Source organism: Puntigrus tetrazona, chromosome 23 (assembly GCF_018831695.1).
Source record: "Puntigrus tetrazona isolate hp1 chromosome 23, ASM1883169v1, whole genome shotgun sequence".
In the NCBI taxonomy this organism is placed as follows: Eukaryota; Metazoa; Chordata; class Actinopteri; order Cypriniformes; family Cyprinidae; genus Puntigrus; species Puntigrus tetrazona.
The window spans coordinates 15,597,119-15,615,003 of NC_056721.1; the positions used below are offsets into that span (position 1 = coordinate 15,597,119).

Genomic DNA, 17,885 nt, shown 5'->3' on the forward strand with positions numbered 1-17,885 from the left:
GACTCTAAATCGGTGAGTGTCAAAGAAATAAAGTTAATCATGTATACAGCCATGCAAACGTCAGCGAGACCAACTATGAATAGCTCGTTTCTATGGATAAAATTAGACCAGGACTAGAACACACACGCAACACTTGGGTCGAGCTTTAGAAATGCGCGTGAGATCCGTGCAACTTAACGCAACGTTCACATGATACGATCCACGACGTCCTAAACGCTGCAAAAAGAACGAACGGAGTGGAAATGAATGGATTATACAGCGACGCAAAAGTTTTGCAAACTAACTTTGCGCGTGCATTTCCATTGATACGGTTACCTGTTACAAAATGGCAGGGCGGTGCGATATTAAAAGTGTATAAAAGGCAGATCAATCACTTACATTAAACAGATGCGACGTGAATATCAAAGGGATGATAAAAAGGGTAAGTTTACGGGCACGTATCCTCGTCCCCATTTCTGCCAACCCAGCACGACTCCAAACACTCCGCTGGGAAAATCAAAGTCCGTCACTTGAAGCCACTGAGAATTATATTCGCAAAAGTTTGCAGCGTCTCTTCTACAGCAAGGCCGCCGTCGCTTCTCCGTCCCACACTTGGTGGGACTTCATTTACCAAACAAAAAAAGAAATCCGTCTGCCGTTGAGTCCTTGTGAGATAGCACGAAGAGAAACTGATGGTTGACTTGTGAATATGTGTTTTGTTCTCTTGGTCCCACTTTCCTATGGGCAGCAGAAAGTTCAGCGTGCACTGCCTTAGCGGGTCGCTCCGGTGCGATGATGTTGAACCGTTCGCGATGTCTGCGTCTCAAATCCTACCGAGTTGCCTGGGTAGACGGCGTATTTGGGGCCCGCTAAGAAGACGCGAAAAACCTATACGATGTCCAGAAGCATGTCGCCCCTAGATAGGCAGCTCACAAGGCTTTGAAACACAGCCTACCGGCGGATGGCGTGAAAAGGCGGGACGGAATTCCGGGAGCGGGATCTTACAGCTGGACTACGCCTCTTCTAAATGGAAGTACGCTGCATTAAATATACCAAATACATACTACTTTACACCACACCAAACGTAATCTGCGATGCCTGTTGTGTCATTTATTATAATGAAACATAAACTAATTATTTAATAAAACATTTTACCTCACGCCTATTCATGCAACACCAGGGGTGAATACAGAATACAATGCTTATAATAGTAGAAATGTTAAATAATGATTATTCATATTTTGCATGTGTAAAAGATGTTTAGCTATTTAAAATTGTATTATGCAATGGTGTTAAATGTTTACTTTTTTTTTTTTTTTTTTTTTTTTTTTTACAAACTATTACTTTTTCCTATTTTTATTATTTTATTATTATTTTATTATTTATTATTATTATCATTTGTTTTCTGAAAGTATGATTGTTTTGTAAAGTCAAAATTATTCCAATGTTAAAAAAAAAAAAAACAACGTTATGACTTTTGAGTATGATGACTGTTCACGAGCATAAAGTTTGTTTGCTGTTGACATAAATGAGCTCTGGTTTAGATCACTTTGTGGCAGTAGCACCACCTAATGACGCAAAACTTGCGACGCTTTTAAAACTCTCCGCTGAAGATGTCAGTATTGATTGCAGCTGGCTGTTTTTACGGCTTGGCCCAAACATAAATAGTGAACCTCTGTCAAAAATGTAAACTTGAGTTACATCATATTTGTTCAGTTACATATTTACACAATTCTCCTGGCAGACTCTTCAACACAGCTTTTAAGATCTTTATATTTTTGGCACAGCTAGCATAAAACAATATTGACCACCATTTCTTGAAAGAAAGCGCAAATTATACATCTAGAAAACTGTGAAGCCACCAGCATCTCTGGCTCTATTAGAAACTCCAGCAGCATTGATACATCATAAGTTACAATGTAGCTTTATGGCCACATATATGTCTAGAAAACGCACGTCAGTATCCAGTTAATCCACTAACCCATCTCAAAAGTTTTCCCACATAAAACCACACTCCCCCCCATCACTTCTGTCATCTGTTCAGCCATTCAGAAATTTCTCAAACCGATATCACAAGGACATCTGCACAAGATCTGTTTACGTGCCCAGTCGCATCCATAACGGGGACAAAGTATGCCTCTGTCTTGCCGTTAGTTTTTTAGTGCAGCTGTTTTTAATTTAGACTCCATCTGCCCAGCTGGATTTCCTCTAGCGACTCCAAAACAAGACTGTATAGAATGATTATTGAGAAAGCAGCCAAGATGCATCGCCGTATCCGTGAAAACGCGTTGCTCGCGACACGGAATGGATGTCAGCGTGTTACATCTGACGAATCTGCTGAATGCAATTAAATAATTCGCGCAAAATCCCTTTTTGGATCAGCTTCGTTTGAGCCCTCACAGATAAACTACCAACATGAGAGGAAGGAACACGTATCTGAAAATAATATGAGAAAACGTAAAAGCAAAACATTGAATAATCTTATAACGAGCATCTCGTTAAACGTGCAAAACCAGTATCAGGTGTATTTGGTTACGAATAGTGCGTATCCATATCTAAACCGTTGTCTCCACCTGCTGGGAATTATAAGTAACTGTTCTGAAGTACACTATAAAGCAGAATGGTGTAAAAAGTGGTTTAAATTGGAAGAGCATATAACTCGTATTGTGTCCATTTCCATTTTTTACTCCAACATAGCACGTAAAGACATTAAAAATAATAATAAATAAAAAATAAAATAAAAAGGTTTACGATTTGATGACTGTTTGATTCCTGTTTGGAGATCTTTAGGGGACTTTTGCAGACAGGCGAGCTAAGCAGCCTTTCAGGAAAGTCAACTTTCCTGGTTACAAAAGAAGAGAAGAAGCTCGAAAATAGACCAAAGATGAGTAAGGTGTGCTTAATGCGGTCGAGCAAGCCTGGCGCCTGCGTTTTTGACACCTTATTATATGTGTTCAGACTAATCTATTGTATCCTGCAACAAGAAGAAAGAAAGAAAGAAAAATACATGACACTACGTAACACATTTCAACTGTCATGTCATCTTGTCATACCAGATAGTCACCAACTGCGTGTTGACACTAAAAACAAAGATTCCAGAAAGACAAGCTTACATAAATATCCTTTTTGCCATAGCTATACAGCAGCATACACAGTGATTTTTTTATATATCTACGGACACATATATATCCATCCGCATATCATATATAGGCCTATTTCGAAGTAATCTATTTGGTATTTGTAATAGGCCTATTTATAGATAGCCTATTTCACTAGCTCCGCCCACCATTGCATAAACAATACCGTTTAGCTCTTCCTACATTAAAAAGTCCATCATTTATAAAACGCAACTGATTAGTAACTTTGTAAATGTTATATTTTACGAAGTTTAAACAAACGTCGTAAAGAACGCTTAGTTCTTAGAATTAGTTGAAAGTGGCTGCTACAATGAATTACGGTTACTCCTCTGCATATTCATATCCGTTCATCCAATCAGAGGAACGTATGCAAATTAACAAGACAGGTGCGCAGTCTCACAGGGAACCTGTTTTATACAAACCTGTAACGAACAGTCAAATAGGTAAAGCACATGATAGCAAAGACGGAGCAGGGTCAATGTGTCGGAACTTATCTTACCTGAACGCATTCATTGCTCTCGGACTATTTTTAAGCAGCGTCTAAACGTTATGCTTATATTTGTTAATTTGTTCAAATGTTTCACGTCTAGGCCAACTTCGCAATTCCGGCATGAATAAAAATAGCGCTGAACGCTTGTGGGATCATGAGGTTTAATAGATAAGTAAAAGCAAAAGGCAGACGATGGAGATAGATTCGGTGAGAGTCGAGTCTAGTCTGTGGATCGGTAATAAGCGGTACAGGGCTTTCCTAAGCGGATGGTACTTCAGCTGGACTGAGATCGACAAGAGGAACCGGGAGAAGAAAACAAGTACGACATTCATTACCTTTCTAAACACACCTGAGGACCCTAGATGCTGATGCGATCTAGGTGTAGACGGCTCACTATGCTTTAAGACAGTTTGTTTAAATCAGATGGCTTGATAGAGTATTTGGTTTGTTTTTAATCGGTTAAAAAGCTAATACGTGTACTCAAAGTCGTATTGTGGGTGTGTTTATGGGTGTATGACAAAATTGCATGGTAAATCGTTGTGCTGTGAATGTCATTTGCTTAAAGTTATAATTATTCGCAGCTAGATGAGTAACTGCAAAATCATTTAAATGAGTAGTTATAAACGTAGTGAACTGCACTTTTGAGAACATGAGATGAAAACTCAGTAAAAAAAATAATAAAAATCTATAAGCAGCAGGTCGCCCCCGTCACACGAGCTGTGGATTGCATTGCTGCTATTATTAACAATGATGTGTTAAATATTATATTATAAATATGTTTAATATAAGCCCAAGTTAACGGCTTTCATTTTTAGTACGCATAATAAAATAATTTGCTGATAATTGGGTTGAAGAAGAGGCATTGAAACACAAGATAAATAATTGCAATACGCTATAATCAAAATGCATAACGTGCCGTTTTTATTTTGTTTGTTTGTTTGTTTGTTTTTTAATTAATGGCACGAACACTATAATTTTCTGCTCATTATAAATAAGTGAAAAGCACTTTTGAGAAATAAAAAAAATTCTTTACTCACAAGCTGAAGCTGTCTTCTAAAGAAAAATACCACCTTTGTAAGTAATGGATTGAGGAACTATTAAATACAAAAATATGTTTAATAACATAAGAGCGTAAGTCAACAGCATTTACTGTTAATAAGTAGTAACAATAATATATATAAATATAGATAGATAGATAGAATCATTTGCTGTTAGTAATAGTATTTGGATGAAGAAGACCCATAAATATAAAAAAACGTGCTGACTGTACCTTTGACATAAGTCACTTATATGTAGATGATTAACCACCATATAATGATTTGATGCTGAGTGTATCATTATTAGTAGTTTAATTATTGACAAGAAATTTAGAAAAAGATCATCATAGGCATACTATGTGTGTTGTAGAGTATGTCCATAGTTCTATTTGAACCTACTTTATTTGCGTTAAAATACAGATATAGCAACATAATCCAGAGACAGAGTTGGATTGGATTCAACAGAATAATCCAAAAACATTCTATTGCTCAACGCTCAGCAGATGAATGAAAATAGTGTTTAAAAGTCCTTCCTTACTAGCAGCTTGTCTTTGTCCGCATTCTGAGGACCTCAAAACAAGTTGAACAGCACTAGCCAGGCTTGACAATAAACACAGAGTACCTTAAACATAAAAGACGTCTGCATGAAAAAAGGGCCCGTGTAGGAATGGTTGAATGTTTCTTGAGAATATGAGAAACGAGTATATCATTTATGCAAGAGTGTAAAGTGTCCGTCTGTTGTTTTTAGTTTCAGTGCCAGTGTCAGAGGTCATTGGGGTGAAGGAGGGTAGAGTTGAGATCCAACCCCAGAAGAAAGTAGAAGACACCGACCTTGATTTTACTTGTAAGTTTCTGAAACTGGTATTTTTTGCATAGGGGTTAAGCGCAGTGACTAAACATGTTTTCGTTTTTCCTAAAGTATTCTACGTGAAGCGCAGCAGCAAAGGAAACGGTATCGGAGCACCGTGGAGTCTGGGCAGGACCCAGTTCTGTTGTCCAAGCCGGGCCGTCCGGGATCAATGGATCACTCAGCTCCGAACCGCACTCAAAACCCACAGTATGAAAAGCGTGAAAATAACACCCTTCATTCACCCAGACTCATCATTCTCTAATGACTCATTAACATCTCTCCCTTCATCTGCTTCTCCGTTATCAGGCCCCTCGCGTCCTCGCAGGTTGTTGGTGTTCATTAATCCTTTCGGAGGAAAGAAGAGGGGGAAACAGATCTTTCACTCTCTAGTGGCCCCTCTGTTTGAGCTGGCTGGCATCAGCTCTCACGTTGTGGGTAAGACACCGAGACTCTATCTGTACCGTTCAATAACTGAGCAGTTATCAAGTGTCCCCCCGCTTGGTCTCTGATACGCCGTGCGCGTCAGGTAGTACGGTTCTCAAGTAACAGCCGTAGATCTTTATCGAGACTTGGAAAGAGGGCTCAATTGAGTAGCAAAGTCAAATAATAATCAAATGAAATTGTGACAAAATAGCATGTCCCCATTAATAGTTAAAATTATTCATTTTATAGTCTATTTTTACTTTTAGAAATAAATATGTAACACATTTTAACACATTCTATAAAGAATAGCATACTATACTCTATACTATACTACGTTATATACACACTATCATAATTTTATTTTATTATTATGTAAAATCTTTCATCAAGGACACATTAAAATGGTTAAAAAAAGGAAATGTTTTTATAATGTTACAAAACATTTCTACTTCATATAAAAATGAAATTAAGTTTAATAGTGAAATTAATTAGTGATTTGATATGAAAACATTTTTAATTCAATACGCATTTTTAATTATTACTGAATTTAATAAATACATTTAGAAATGTTGTTTGTTTGTCTGTAATTTAATAAATGTCATTTTTGGACTGGTTTTGTGTACAGAAAATTCACACATAGAGCAACTCTCTTATTTCTAAAAATAAAGGAAAACTAGGTTATATTACCTCTTCAAAAAACATAGAGTGATTCGAAATAAAACTGGGAATGTGTCTTTATTTTAGTGACTGAACAAGCAAATCAGGCCAGAGACTACATCCTGAAGAAAGACCTGACAGGGTTTGATGGGTAAGTGGTCTTTCAGTGCTCATTCCTTATGAATAAAGATTCAAGAATACGGTAATTACGGTAACAATGGTGTCCTTGTAATAATTCACATCACTTGTGCCCCGTCCTCATTATTTTGCTTTTAAAAGTTAAGTATTACGTATTGCTTAGATGCCTGCAAGTAAAAACACAGAAATATAAGTCACTACATTTTGATGAAGCCTGCTGATAATACTCTGTATTTAGGATTTTCAGTCAAATCTTTTTTCCTGCTCAGAGTCATATGCGTGGGTGGAGACGGCATGTTCAGTGAGCTGCTGCACGGTGTGATTGGACGAACCCAGCAAGAGGCGGGAATTTCAGAACACGACTTGAGCGTAATGCTGCAGCCGTGTGACCTCCACATTGGCATCATTCCAGCAGGTGAACGTTTGAATAGCTCCGTGACTGACATGACGTGCGGAAGAGCGAGACGACTGTGGTCTGTTTATAGCACCGATGTGCCTGTCAGATGCGTGGTTTAGATAGCGAGAGTAGTGTCCGTTTACCACCCTGTGTTTACTCTTCTCCACAGGCTCTACAGATTGTGTGTGTTTCACCACCATAGGCATAAATGACCCCGTGACATCGACGCTGCACATCATCATCGGTAACCTGAGCATCATCTTTAAAGGAATAGCTCACCAAAAAATTCAAATCACCCTATAGTTTACTCACCCCCAAGCCATCCTAGGTGTATCTGATTTTCTTCTTTCAGACGAACACAGTTATATACACCTAGGATGGCTTGGGGGTGAGTAAATTGGGTCATTTTTATTTTTGGGTGAAGTATTCATTTTAACGTGTGTCAAAATGTCGGTCAAGGCTACAACTTTTCATAGAATTTTTTAACTTACCAGGAGACTCTCAGCCTCTGGATGTGTGTTCTGTCCATTATCAGTCAACACTGGTACGTTACTCGGTCTCTATGGTGGGCTATGGTTTTTACGGAGATGTTTTGGCAGAGAGCGAGAGGCACCGCTGGATGGGCCCTCTCAGATATGATTATTCAGGTATATACGGCAGAAGTCAACTGTCTTTAAATCACTTGAAAATATAGTTTAGGCTAAACACTGTTACCTTTTATACAATCTCACGATCATAATTGTGAGAGGAGAAATGGACCCATGTGTTTGCTCTGCTTGTAGGTTGTATGGTGTATCTGTGTAACAGGAGCTATCCGGGACTAGTGCAATATCTCCCTGCTGATTCTCATATCTCCAGCCCAAGGGACAACACTCGCTGCCTGTCAGGGTAAAGATTTGCATTCGTCTTTTTACCTGGAAATCACATTAGAAACATTTTATTTATATATGTAACAGTGAAATACACACAAGTAACTTGACATTTTGAGGTAGAAAGGTAGAATAGTTTTTTTTTTTGACCTTGACAACAGGTTGCTAGCAACAGTGCAAATTCCCAGGAACTTATGACTAACTCTGAACTCTGTATGAACATTAACAAAATCCCACATGACTGATTCACTAGTGTTGGGCTCATATGAATAGATATTAGTGTACTGATTAGAGGCAGGCACCTCATCCACATAACGTTCCTTCCGTAGGGCCGTTACCATGACCGCTCAAGCAATATGATCTCTAATGATGGAAGCGGAGTAGCTGGTTCGTTGCTAGTCTCAAAAGAAAAGCAAAGACTGCTGAATTAAAGGAATATTCTTGGCTATTCAATTTTTTTTTCAATTAACACTGACACAACAATCAGAATCAATACTCACAAAGTGTGTTTAACTGGCTATATAATAATAATTAATAAGGATAATAAAAAATACTTTTTAACATTTTAAAACAAAAATTATAAGTAATAAAAACTCAATAAAAATTTATTTTTTATATACATATAAATTATGTACTGGATACTATTTTATACAAACATTATTTTATTAATTTTGATGTTTTTATTTAATAAATAGTAGCAATATTAAAAGTAATAAAAATTCATAATGAAAATAAAATAAACAAATCAAAATAGTTAAATAATACATTAACAATCAGTGTAAATGTAAGTTAAATTCTGAGAGAATGTTCGTTTATTTATATCTTTAATATAATACTATTTTACATTCATTACATCTTATTTGTTTTGATGTTTTTTGAACTTGTGAATACGTGAAATTACGTGCCCTTGAGCAAGGATTCAACTAGCATACTTTGAGGGGTTTTCAACAGACAAATACCCACTATTAAGAAAGGCAGTCCTAGGTGATGACGTCCGTCTTCCTTTGTACAGCTCCAATTAATGTTCTACAGGCATGTATGTATGTGTATTTGCAGGTGCCGAGTGTGTTCGGAAAGCAAAGAGAAGCTGTTCCCCCACTTTGACAGCTCCAGTTCTCTCTACAGCACTAATGTGAGCCAGTACAGCAGTGAGTTAGAGGGTAAGACCATCTGCTGCCTGCTTGTATAATGATTGTCTGTGTCATCTCATTAGAGACCTATTACTGGGATCGCACTGTGCCGTGTGTCTCTATGGGGTTCATATGTTGTATGCTGTATTTGACCGTTGTCATGTAAATACGGAAGTGTGCTTAGGTAGACCTACAGTACAAAGGCATTATGCTGATTTAATCATCTTAAACTTTTATTATTGTTTTTATCTAAGGCGAGTGGGTGACTGTTGAAGGCAGGTTCAAGTGTATCTCTCTCACCTGCATTTCAAGCTCATGTCCACGGAGTCCAAAGGGTCTCTCGCCATCCGCTCACTTGGCCGATGGGACGGTAGACCTCATCCTGGTGCGAGAAACAAACCCTCTGGGCTTTCTCACGTACCTTCACAGGCACACAAACACACAGGATCAGGTAAAACCAAAAGACATTCAAGAATATAAACGCTCAGCTAAAAGTTAAATCAGTCAGAAAAACCCAACTTCCGTACTTTCAGTTCGACCTGCCCTTCGTAGAAGTTCATCGTGTCAGGGCTGTTCGGTTTTCTCTACCCCCTGGAGAAGAAGAGGAGGAGGAGGAGTATGAAGAGAGTAATCGAGAGATACAGGCCTCTGCTGAGAGAGTACTGGAGGATCCTGGGAAACTGGGCAATAGTAACGTTTCAGGACACTCACAGCAGCATCTGGCAGGGAGGAAGGACAGAGGAAATGCAATGAATAAAGTAAAGAGACGAGGCTTTGTGTGTGGGCCGTGCTGCACTAAACCTCGATCAGTATCGGTGTGGAACTGCGATGGAGAAATTCTACCTCACACCCAGATCTCATGCAGGTACTGAGCAAGTCTCCTGTAAGTGGACTAGCATAACTAACGTGCAAAAATAGAGTACAATTTTTATCCAGTTAGCAATTTACATGAAATAACTCAATCCTGCTATTAATATATAGTAATCGCATATTACCATTCAAATCTTTGGTGTAAGATTTGAAGATGTCAGGCTCTAAAATCGACGTTTTATTCAAATAGATTTTTTCATCGAGGATGAATTTTATAATTTTACAAAATGTTTATATTATACATGTTCTTTTGAAGCATCAATAATAATTGAACGTTAAATTACAGGCCGTGTGTAGGATTGACAACTCGTGTTTTAACATTATACTGCAGTCCAAGTCCAAAATATTAGTTTTTATTTTTTATTTATTTATTTTTTTAACCGACCTCTGCTCCTCCATGAATAAACGATGAATAAAATAAAATACGCTTCGTTTTCCACAACTGACAACTCGGGGTGCCGAAATACAATTAAGATTTCATAGACCGAGATTTCGACGCAAAACTCACATTTTCAAAGGAGAATAACTAGCATTGTTTTTCAGGTAAACCTACATGTTAGCGTGTTTCTTAAAATCTGCAAGCTTTATGCTATTTTTAGCTTCAGTAGAGTCAAAACGTACAGCTCCTTTGGGAGTCTCCAATGAAGTAAGCGAATCATATGAAATTTGATTTATGACATCGAGTAGAAGTTTAGGAGTTTGAAACCCCAAATTTTGCATCTTCTCATTTGAATGTTTCCTGATGTGACTCTCTCTCTACAGAGTTCATGGCCAGCTGGTGCGTCTCTTTGCCAGGGGCATCGAGGATTCAACAATGCCGTGAGATGCGATCAACCTAACAGATGACCTCTTTACTGTTCACGAGCACGTCATTGGAAAGAAGATCATTATGTAAATAATATGTGTGATGGGTGAACGTAAGAGACGTACAGTAAGCCGAGATGTCATTTAAGCTCATTTCACATTTGTTAGCGCAATATTTCAGCCGTTAAATATGTTATATCATTAACATATTTGGGTGACGGATCGGTTTTAGATCTGTCATAATATTGTTCATTTCACTAATTTTATAGCTTTTTGCGGAGCAAAAAAGTAACTATGCAATGTTTTAGTGCAATCTAACAGGGAATGTTAAACGTTGTCACGTTTATTTAATCGAGGTTTTGCACATAAGTGAGAGCACTGGTTTGTCTGTCTATGGCTTGTACATGGGAGGGACATGGGTGAATGACATGTTTTAAGGGAGTGGACTCATTCCAGTCAGCAGCAGGAATGTGCATGTACAGGATGTCAATGGGTTTAATCTTCAAAATTATGAATTAGAAATGTGTTTGTCCAAATAAAGTGTCATAAATGCATACAGATCCTTGATATGCTTGAAACATTGTAATCACTTATCAGATGTACCACACACACTACATAAAATCCAAAAAAAAAAAAAAAAAAAAAAGGCAGGTTATGAATATGATTTAAAAATTTTACATTTATAATTAATATGTCATAATGCATTATTAGAAACTACATTTTTCTGTGTATGTATATATATATATATATATATATATGTATATATATATATATATATATGTATGTATATGTATATATATATATATATATATATATGTATATATATATATATATGTGTATATATATATATATATATATATATATATATATATATATAGTCATATATATATATATATTCAGTCATGGCCAGAATTGTCGGCACACTTGGTAAATATGATCAAAAAAGGCTGTAAAAAATTAGTCTGCATTGGTAATTTTACATAAATCTAACCTTTCATTGGATAATAAGAATTTAAAATATCATTTCGGGGAAAATATCATTTTGAAATACATGTTTTTTTTTTCTTAAATACATGTTGGACAATTAATGGCACCCCTAGAAATGCTTATGAGTAAAACATCTCTTAAGTATATTCACAATTTTGAGCACTCAGGGTGATTATGAACATTAAATTGAACATTATCCAGCCATAGCTTCCCATTTCACGGAAATATAAACAGAAGGCAAAACAAAGCCCAAATTAAAGCCTTTAAAAACCAAGTCATGTGCCACTAATGTGCAGGAGAAGATAATTGAGCTTCACAAATTAGTGAAGTGGCTTTAAGAGAAGAGGTCTCTGGGTCAGAAAACCTTAAGAGCAAGTTGTCAAACAGCACCTACATCACAATGTGTTGTTTGAGAGGGTTTCAAGAAAAATGATCCTAGCTCATCCAAAAACAAACATCCAGCATATCCAGTTATCAGACACGACTGAAACTTCAAATGGGACTGGCTTCTATGGTCAAATGAAACTTGACCTCTGACCTGAACCCTGCAGAAAATGAGTGAAGTGAACAGAAGAGAAGCATCATCATTATGGAGCCGTCAATCTAAAGGGTCTAGAGTGATTCTGAATGAAGGAATGGTCTCTGATCTTTTCTCTAACCTCATCAGGCATTATGGGAGACCATTTAGAGCTATTAAACTGGCAAATAAAGTTACATTTCATCTTATCTAGGGTTCAGTTTTAGTCATTTTAGCTAGTTTGTAATTTAGGCCTACTTCAGAATCTCTTATCATCAAATCATCTGCTTGTGGCAGCCAAAGAAAGAGAGAAAGTTTTATGGAGAGAGATGACTGCAACATCTGTCAACAGCTGATTAAACATTGATCAACTGCAGGTTATTCATAATAAACTCGTGATGAGATTTAAACACTGTAATCCTGGTTAATTAATAATAACTCATCTTAAGTGTCTCTCCCTCAGCCTGGCGGAGATAACAAATCTAGCACAGTATGTTCTATGACAAAACTGGGTCTGCGTTTTACTATTGCTGGTTACATCTTCAGCAATAGATCCTCAGGACTAGTACATTCCACACCTCTTGGTCATCTTTTTGGCATTCATGGCCTTTTCTGGCAGCACCGGTACAACCAGATCTATAAGAGTTTAATATATCCACAGACACTTCAGCTTCACACGCACTCACGAGCTTCAGAATGTGAAGAAGACAATAAACTCAAATCGGTAAAGGATCACTTCTGTTAAACGACAGATGCAAAATGCAGAAAACGCATCACTCTCATCCCCTTCCAAATCTACAAAAAAATAAAATAAAAAAAATCATCTTGCATAACAACAGAGCCAGGTCATCAAAACAGCTGTTTAAACGGAATCGCTTTTAGCAAAACTACAGCTTGAATTTCTCACATTATCTTTTACCCTCAAGGAGGGATTCAAAAAACGTACTTGTGTAAGAGCCTCTGTTAAAGACAACGTCGATCTTTCACCTGGATACACACATAGACAACATGCACCACATTCATGACATCACTATACTCAAAACACAAAAAGCACACTTTAAAAAAATGTTATGCAAATATTTTCTATAAATAAACATTTTATATATTTTTAATACAAAAATGCTTTGGGGGAAGTTGTCCTTTTTTCCACAAATATAATTCGATTTCTTTTTTCTTTTTTATAATAAGCAAGTTCAGCTGAAACACGCCTGAATCAACGTTTATCACATTACGGACAATGGTGATCACCAAAGCATTCAGTACCGAAATGTTATATGAGCCACCCAACGGATTGGCGTACACCGAGAAAGTCGTTCAGAATATAAACCAAGAAGCATTTCCTCTTGGATCACAGCATTCAGTACCGTCTGTGCACCTGGTGTCGAGGTCAGAATATAACCAAACTACTCGTTTCCTGAAGTACGCATGGAAACGCGATGTACTGTAAACGGGCGGCTGCCATAAAATGCCTCTGTGAAATCGATATCGATACCTGACTGGCCATTTACTTCAACTCATTTGTGTTTTACAACAGTTGGTGTTTTGGCGTAACCATGGTAAACTTATACAAGAGATAAAGGATCACAGAGCGCGACAGTTTGAAATTCAATACAACTTCAGCACAAACGGTCGTATTAAACATGCTGGTTAAACAGCACTGTTTTAACGTAAAATTACGTTATCGGTGAAAGCATGTTACCTGTGTTTACGAGCACTTCCAGGAACAACCTGCAGTTTCTCAGAGATTATTTTTACAACCTGTTTTTTACGATCCTCTAAAGCAGAAATATGCCGCCGACTGCCATCTATCGGCGAACGAGAGAAAAAAATACAGTTTTGCTCTAAACAGGTTCCTGTAATATACGCTAAACATTCCAAAAATGTCTTCCAAAAACATTCTCTAAATTTGACTAAAATACCATAACTAGAACTACTGCTATTGTAAAACAAAAAGAATGTTTAAAAAAAAAAAAAAAGGTTTCACAATTACACTGTGACGATAACAGCACTATTTGAATTCTGCTTCTGCACTTTAGCTCCTGAACAAGCTAATCAGGTCTTCAGGATTACTTGAAGGTGACAAGCAGGTTTGCTTGAGCTACATACTGCAGGACAGCGGACCTTAGGAATCAAACTGGTGAACAATTTTTTTTTTTTTTTTAAATGGTTAACCACCAGAAATATCATTGTTTGAGAAACACCACAAGAAAATGATTGGGAAGTGTGTATTTTTTTATACATCAAATATTAGAAAATGTCAACCATTAAAGAACAAATCTGTGTAGTCAAACTTCATAAAGAAGAATAATGTAGAGGTGAAGAGGATGAAACAATTAAATTACATTTATACATTATTAGAACAGATTTCCCAAAAGTCCCATGCTGCTTTATACATACTGACGGCTTCAAAAACACAAGAAGGATCTGAAACCGCCGTCTTGTGACAGCTTACTAGAGCTGAAAAAAAAAACCCTCATCCCCTGCAGCATGTGCAAATGATTGGGATCATACAGACATCACAAGTATTCGTTGGCAAGGCCGGCGGTTCATTGGCCTTAACACTAACAATGTTCCAAAAATATTTAATTTTCCATTTCTTTAAAAATAAATAAAACCTACACCATTTAAAAGCAGCGGTAAACATCATCAATAAGGCAAAAAGTTGCATCAAGTAAACAATCGTGCTGCTGGATTGCTCACTCTGTGATGCTCCAGTGGGTTGATCTCCATGATCTCCGTCTTCCCTGAGCATCCGGACCCCAGTCTGATCATAATGTCATCAGGAGCTTATGGATATGAACTATCCAATGCACTCCCAGTGCATCCGCTCGGGCCTACAGTGAGTTTGTCAGCCTGAGCTGTGGCTGCTGGCCCTCCCTCGTGGGTCTTATGGGAGTGAACGTCCTTGCTCCTCGATTGGAGTACGAGGTCAACTGAAAGTCCACTGCTGGTGATGGTCTTCTGGATTGCAGGGGCTCATTAATATCTTGTCTCCTTTCTTATGGAGGCACTTTTCAGAGGACGGATTCTTCAACAGATCCTCCTTAAACATAAGAAGGAAAAATAAAATAATGGAGATACTCATCTAAATGCGCTGAACTCTCAGATCATAAGATTTTAAGCTTATAGATGTAGGTGAAAAGTTGACAATATCAGTATATGAATGATGTGGTATGCTCACCCTTTTCCTTAACGCAGCAATATTAATTCTATTCTAATAATATAAATATAAACCCATACAGCATACTACTGTTCAAATAATTGGGACTGTAAGATTTGCAAAAGTGTTTGAAAGAAGTTATTCTCAACAAGGCTGAATGCACTGATCGAAAAATAATAATAAAAACAGTTATTTTGTAAAATCTAAAAAAAAAAAAAAAAAAAAAAATCAGCAGCCCAGTCTACTCCAGTCTTCAGTGTCATTTAATCCTTTTTGAAGTCATTTTAATATGCAGATTTCGTGCTCGGGAAACATTTATTCATTCTAAAAACAGTTTAGACTATTTTACATGAAGTCTAAAAAAAAGAAATAAATTAAAATAAATTAAAAAAGCTACCAACAGTAGCATTTACTTAAATATTTGGCTACATTATGCTTTGCTGTCATTATTAAATTAAATGCATCCTTACTAAAAACTATTAATGTTAATACATAAAATCAAGTAAATAGATGATTAATTAGATCAACTTAAAAACCAAAAAAACTGTTGTTTGCTTAAGTTCACCTGATTGCAACAGACAGCAAGCAAAACGGAATGGGAGTAGAATCAGATAACAAAATGAGACAGCAAAAACAACAGAACATTTCTGTTCTGAGTGGACACTTACTTCTGTGAACACCCATTCTTGTTCCGGAGACAAACTGCTGCCTTTGCCCTTCAGTGTACAGAGCTCAATCTTCACTGGCTCTGGGTAAGGAGACGCGTGCAGGCAGAGCTGTTTCCCTATGTTATGCCTTAGCTCCTTATGTGATGTATATTCAAAGTACTGAAAACAAACATCACAGTGAACATCTGTTCTCTTCGGATTAAGAAGTACACCGTAGTCAAAATGCCTCTAAGAGCACCTCTACTATTTATATGAACGTGAACGAGAGTGATGGTACTATACCTGATTGCCGCCCATGTTGTGACATACATACATAATCACAGGCTTTCCCCCATTGTTGCTTTCGCCAACATCCAGACATTGCTGTGATCCCCTATTCTTAAGCTAAACACACACACACCAAAAAAAATAAAATAAGTAAAATAAATAAACTTGTTAGTCCTAGACCGTATTAAAAATGGCTAATCGTCATAAATGTTGCACTTACAGCTCCAAACTTGACAGGGGTAAGATCAGGGACAAAGGCTTCTGGGTAGACATTGGTTAGGTACCAAGAAAAGTTCTTGCATTGTAAGGTTTCTCTCAGTTTCAATCGGTCAGATATATCACCATAGTTTTTCTACACAATCATACAGAAAAGCAGAAGTCACGCAGTTAGTCACATGCTCTTTGCTTACACTTACAGTGGATGATATGCTGTATAACCACAAACACAAGGTCAAGATTTTAATCCCTTCAAAGTGAAAATAGTTCTTACTTCTTTGGCCATTTTAGCTGCACTTTGGCTGCGTCGATAGTAAATCAGCTTGTAGTCGTCCATCCACACTTCAGCCAAGCGCACCTGGTTACGCGTAATGACCTCTGTACCTTTGGGGAAGGTGTGAGGACTCTTGGTGCGGAACACATGACCCACCACGGAGCAGGGGATTATCTCCAACTGTCCGCCGCACTGCCACACCTGACAGCACAAAACACCTTTTAACAGATCTCATTATGGCTGCAGGTGAATTCTGAAGAGCTGGAACTGACCCTGAAAGACATCTCGACGTTTTCTCCGCCCCATATCTCCATTTTGTCATCGTAGGTCCCAATTTTCTCGAAATAGGCCTTCGATATAGAGAACAAACCACCGGCAAATGTTGGAGTTCTGAAAGAAAGAACAGGACAAATACAATTAGATCCTTTTACTTTTTATCTCTTTTCAGAGAAATCACTGGTATGCAAAAAATTAATATGTATGTGCAGATTACAAGGATTATTGGAACTATAAATCTATATTACTCCAAGTTCATAATGTTGAGAATCATCACACATGAAGTTGTAATCATAAACAAGCAAATACAATTGTTGCTACAGTTATTAAAAGTTATTATAAATTCCTTAATGCCTTATGGTGAAAAACAAATGAATGTAATATTAATTTCTCAATTAATTGTGCAGATATTACTTCACCAGCATGTTGCTAAAAAGGTAAAAATGCTGTGTATATCATGCATCTTAGTTCTGTATACAAGAGATTAAGAATGATGTACTTTATGAAACTTTAGGCCATTTAATTAGCGGAGGACACATGTATCCTAATCTTAGTAATCTCTTAAAACATGGCCATAGTAAAAAAATGAAAGTGGTACATTTGAAACCTGATACAACCAGCCACTAATTCCATTCATGAAAATCGGATTGACATGAGAACCTGGTGATGAATGGACAGCATTTAAAAAATTCCAAGCATTTCATTGCCACCCCACACTGTGCAAAGGCAAAGTAACAAA

General features: G+C 37.2%; 3 protein-coding genes across 3 annotated transcripts in view; 1 reads left to right on the forward strand and 2 right to left on the reverse strand.

Moving 5' to 3' along the window:
• hspg2 (heparan sulfate proteoglycan 2) overlaps positions 1-908 on the reverse strand; it is an 87,072-nt gene extending 86,164 nt beyond the window's left edge. Inside the window, 1 exon segment of the mRNA XM_043225304.1 lies at positions 379-908. Coding sequence (XP_043081239.1) covers positions 379-453 — 75 coding nt within the window. The 5' untranslated portion in view covers positions 454-908.
• Positions 909-3,533: 2,625 nt separating this feature from the next.
• Positions 3,534-11,335, forward strand: zgc:158263 (ceramide kinase family protein). Its single transcript, XM_043225537.1, has 13 exons — positions 3,534-3,925; positions 5,392-5,487; positions 5,563-5,700; positions 5,800-5,928; positions 6,661-6,724; positions 6,981-7,126; positions 7,278-7,352; positions 7,603-7,755; positions 7,891-7,996; positions 9,034-9,137; positions 9,362-9,558; positions 9,641-9,972; positions 10,740-11,335. Exons 1-13 carry the CDS (start codon positions 3,799-3,801, stop codon positions 10,798-10,800), a joined length of 1,728 nt encoding a protein of 575 aa, XP_043081472.1. The 5' UTR covers positions 3,534-3,798; the 3' UTR covers positions 10,801-11,335.
• A 3,161-nt stretch (positions 11,336-14,496) lies between these two features.
• The window catches only part of galnt6 (UDP-N-acetyl-alpha-D-galactosamine:polypeptide N-acetylgalactosaminyltransferase 6 (GalNAc-T6)), a 9,190-nt gene continuing 5,801 nt past the window's right edge, over positions 14,497-17,885 (reverse strand). Inside the window, exons 6-11 of the mRNA XM_043225288.1 lie at positions 17,143-17,260; positions 16,871-17,071; positions 16,601-16,732; positions 16,396-16,497; positions 16,114-16,272; positions 14,497-15,328 (exon numbers count right to left, since the gene is read on the reverse strand). Coding sequence (XP_043081223.1) covers positions 15,215-15,328; positions 16,114-16,272; positions 16,396-16,497; positions 16,601-16,732; positions 16,871-17,071; positions 17,143-17,260 — 826 coding nt within the window. The 3' untranslated portion in view covers positions 14,497-15,214. The remainder of the gene's footprint in view (positions 15,329-16,113; positions 16,273-16,395; positions 16,498-16,600; positions 16,733-16,870; positions 17,072-17,142; positions 17,261-17,885) is intronic.

Excerpts from the sequence above, each read along its gene's own strand:
- zgc:158263 (XM_043225537.1), top strand. The coding sequence starts at position 3,799 with ATGGAGATAGATTCGGTGAGAGTCGAGTCTAGTCTGTGGATCGGTAAT. Across the intron at positions 5,929-6,660 it reads CATCAGCTCTCACGTTGTGG|TGACTGAACAAGCAAATCAG; the intron begins GTAAGACACCGA and ends TCTTTATTTTAG. Across the intron at positions 7,353-7,602 it reads GACGCTGCACATCATCATCG|GAGACTCTCAGCCTCTGGAT; the intron begins GTAACCTGAGCA and ends TTAACTTACCAG.